This window comes from Dasypus novemcinctus, chromosome 3, assembly GCF_030445035.2.
Source record: "Dasypus novemcinctus isolate mDasNov1 chromosome 3, mDasNov1.1.hap2, whole genome shotgun sequence".
NCBI lineage: Eukaryota > Metazoa > Chordata > Mammalia > Cingulata > Dasypodidae > Dasypus > Dasypus novemcinctus.
In genome coordinates this window covers 154341496-154344923 of record NC_080675.1, presented here as the reverse complement: position 1 = coordinate 154344923, position 3428 = coordinate 154341496, and the positions used below count along the sequence as shown (strand labels likewise).

General features: G+C 40.5%; 1 protein-coding gene across 1 annotated transcript; it reads left to right on the top strand.

Moving 5' to 3' along the window:
• The first annotated feature begins 773 nt into the window (after positions 1 to 773).
• On the top strand, positions 774 to 2692 carry LOC101411487 (homeobox protein NANOGP8-like). Its single transcript, XM_004480368.4, has 2 exons — positions 774 to 784; positions 1670 to 2692. Exons 1-2 carry the CDS (start codon positions 774 to 776, stop codon positions 2607 to 2609), a joined length of 951 nt encoding a protein of 316 aa, XP_004480425.3. The 3' UTR covers positions 2610 to 2692.
• The last annotated feature ends 736 nt before the right edge of the window (positions 2693 to 3428 follow it).

Here is a 3428-nt window from a genome sequence, read left to right as displayed (position 1 = left end):
AAGACAAGAGACTCTTGTTTCAGAGAAAAAAAGGCATTGTGACTCAGGGTAATAACACAAGCCAAAGTACCATCTCTTTTTCCCTTTTTTGTGCTGATTCCTTAAGCCCTAATTAGCACAGGGTGACATAAAGAGGGCAGGTGACCCCTCTACACTCATTGGTTGCATTTCAGGATAGGACACCAAACTTAGGGAATGCAGATCTTTTACAATGCCTGGCCTTTGCTCTGGAAAGAGATATTATCCCTATCTTCCAAGGCTGTTTGCTACACAAACATCCTTGAAAAGTTAGTCCAGAACAAAGGCAGTCAGTGCCTCTTCTTGCAACACATGCAGAAATGTGAAAGTCTCATGGAGAATTGTTTCCCAACAACAAACTAGTATTATTTGCCCTAGCGAGAGGACCACCACAGTAATAATGTTGGTAATAACATTGAGAAAACTCACCTGCAAATGAAGTTAAGAATAAACAGTGATAGTGCTTCAGAGCAGACATTACCTGGGAAAGTATTGAGTTTTGATATTGTAATGTTTCAGCAATTTGAATCAAATGCAACAAAAGGAAGTGATACAGCAGTGATTTATAAGGTGAGCTTAATTCCATATTTGCATGGGAACTTAAGTAGTTTAGCCTGGATTCCCCCTAAAGCTTGCATGAAATTAGTCTATTTGGGTATATAATCCCAAGAAGCAGGAGGGATGGACAAGAAGAGTAAAGCAGGAAAGAAGGAAAAACTGATCCAAGAATGTGTTATTGATAGTGGATAGGCAAGATGTCTTCTGAGTGAGTGCACCTCATAATCTCTCCTGCAAAGAAGCGGCTGAATAGGGTTGGAGTCCTGCTGAACTGGGCTGTTTTGGGTGCTTGCAGGGCAGAAGGTGTCTGGATGTCGATTTAGTGGGACGGTGACAGAGGAGATTCTTGCAAGAGGTCCTTTTTCATTTATTTAGTTTTTTTTTCTCTTTTTCTACTTTTTGCTTGTTCCCCTCCCCCCCTTTTCTTTGCCCACCCCCTTTTTCTCTTCTCTTTTTTTTTTCTTTTCTCTCTTTTTCTTCTTACGTTATTTTATTTTCTTTATATAATAGGTGCTGCAGGGAGTGCTTCACACTTGCTGTGTTTCCTCACTCTCCATTTCCTCTTTTCTTTGTGTATTGATTTTGGCCACCTACACTATCCCTTTTTCCCCACATCTTGCTATCCTCCATCATCTTCTGTTTCTCTTACATTCCACCTCCCTTTCTTTGGCCCCCAAATTGACTGACTTTTAATTTCTAATACTTTGTTCTGTTTTCTGTCTTTTATCCACTCTTGATATTATTGTCTTTCTTTTCTCTTTCCCTCTCTCATGAAAACACTGGCTTTTTAATTCATATTATATTCCTCCCCATATTCAGTTGACTGTCTCATTATGGGTACTCTACTTACTGCTATAACTCTACACAACTTACATGAGTCTAATATCCATTCTCCCAGATCTCACATTGTTGCTCTTTTAACATTTATTACCAATACTACTTTATACATTTTCTTTTCTTACTCATTTTGCTTTCCCTGGCCCTAATATTTTTCTTCAAAGTGAACTTAGCCAGCAACAAGAAAATAGAGTAAGGTGCTCTTCGTCTCTTGCTGTGTTGGGCTGGTTGGCTATCGTTGCTGTTTTACCTGTAGGTCTTCCATCTTTGATTTTTTTCCCTCCTCCTCCTACTCAGTAAACACGAGTGTGGATCTAGCTTCTCCCCAAAGTCTGTCTTGCCCCAAATCTGATTCCAGGGAGTCTTCACCAATGCCTGAGATTTATAAGGCTGAAGAAAATTATGCATCCTTGCAAATATCATCTGCTGAGTTTCCCCAGTCAGAGACAGCAGTCTCTCCTCTTCCTTCTCCCATGGACCTGCTTATTCAGGATAGCCCTGATTCTTCCACCAGTCCCAAAATGAAACTACCTGCTGCTGGAGAGAACAGTACAGCAGAGAAGGAAGATGAGGTTCCAGTCAAGAAACAAAAGAGTAGGACCGTGTTCTCTCAGGCCCAGCTGTGTATCCTCAATGACCGATTTCAAAGACAGAAATACCTCAGTCTCCAGCAGATGCAAGAACTTTCCCACGTTCTGAACCTCAGCTACAAACAGGTGAAGACCTGGTTCCAGAACCAGAGAATGAAATGTAAGAGGTGGCAGAAAAATGTTAGCTGGTCAAAGAGTAGCAACAGTATGACCCAGAAGGGCTTAGCACCTACAGAATACCTGGGACTCTACTCTCCCTATCCCCAGGGGTGCTTGGTGAACACTTCTGCTAACCTTCCAATGTGGAGCAACCAGGCCTGGAACAACCAGGCCTGGAACAACCCGACTTGGAGCAGCCATTCCTGGAACACCCAGACCTGGTGCACCCAAGCCTGGAACAACCAGTTCCAGAACAGTGGAGAGGAATCCCTGCAGTCCCAGATCCAATTCCAGCAAAATTATGCCAGTGATTTGGAGGCCATCTTGGGAAGTATTGGGGAAAGCCATAATGTAATACAGCAAGCTGTTAAGTATTATAGTACCGCACAAACCATGGATTTATTCCCAAGTTATTACTGCATGAATGGACAGCCTGAAGATATGTGAAAGTGTGGGTAAAGATGGGTATATAATCCAGTCTCTATCTGGGCAGAGCCTGCACTACATCCTTCCTTGCAGAATTTTCTTGAGTGCTGTGTATCTGACTTTATCCTGGTTTTCACTGTGTAACTGGGGGGTGGGAGTGGGGTGTGTTATGAGTCTAATCAGAGGTTACAAAAACTCAAAACAGGCCAGATTTATGTTGTCCAAAGCAGCCAAGGTAAATATAAGATGTCTATGACTATAGAGAACTTGATACAATACTTGCATATTTTTAGGATCTAACCTCAAGTGTAGGAAGTAAAAGTATAAAGTGTGATAGAGTATTCATTTCATAGGACTGGGAGGCTTTGCTTAACTAAAAGTCTGAATTGTTGAGATGAAGGATTAAGCTATCATGATGACCTCCTTCATTTATTTTCCCTACCCCTTCTGCTCTGTGTTTTATTGCCTCTAATTTGTTAATTACATTAATATATGTAGATAGATGTTTTGTTTTTGCTGTATCATGGTAATATTATAGTAGTTTAGCTGGCTGGCTTATAAATTTATAGATAAATTAAAAAAAAGTTTTACAAAAAAAAAAAGAAAGAAAATAGAGTAAGAAGAACAAAGTGACAAAGAGAAGACATAACATTTACGCACAAACAACAACTAATTAATCCCAAAGACTGGACAAAGAAGCTAAGGAACCGATTAAACTCATCAAGATAAAATGATGACCAGAGAGCAACAAAGAACTACAAACCAAACCAAAAATCAGGAAAACATGGCTGAACCCAAAGAACAAATTAAAACCAGGAAGGGGAGCAGAACATCAGACAA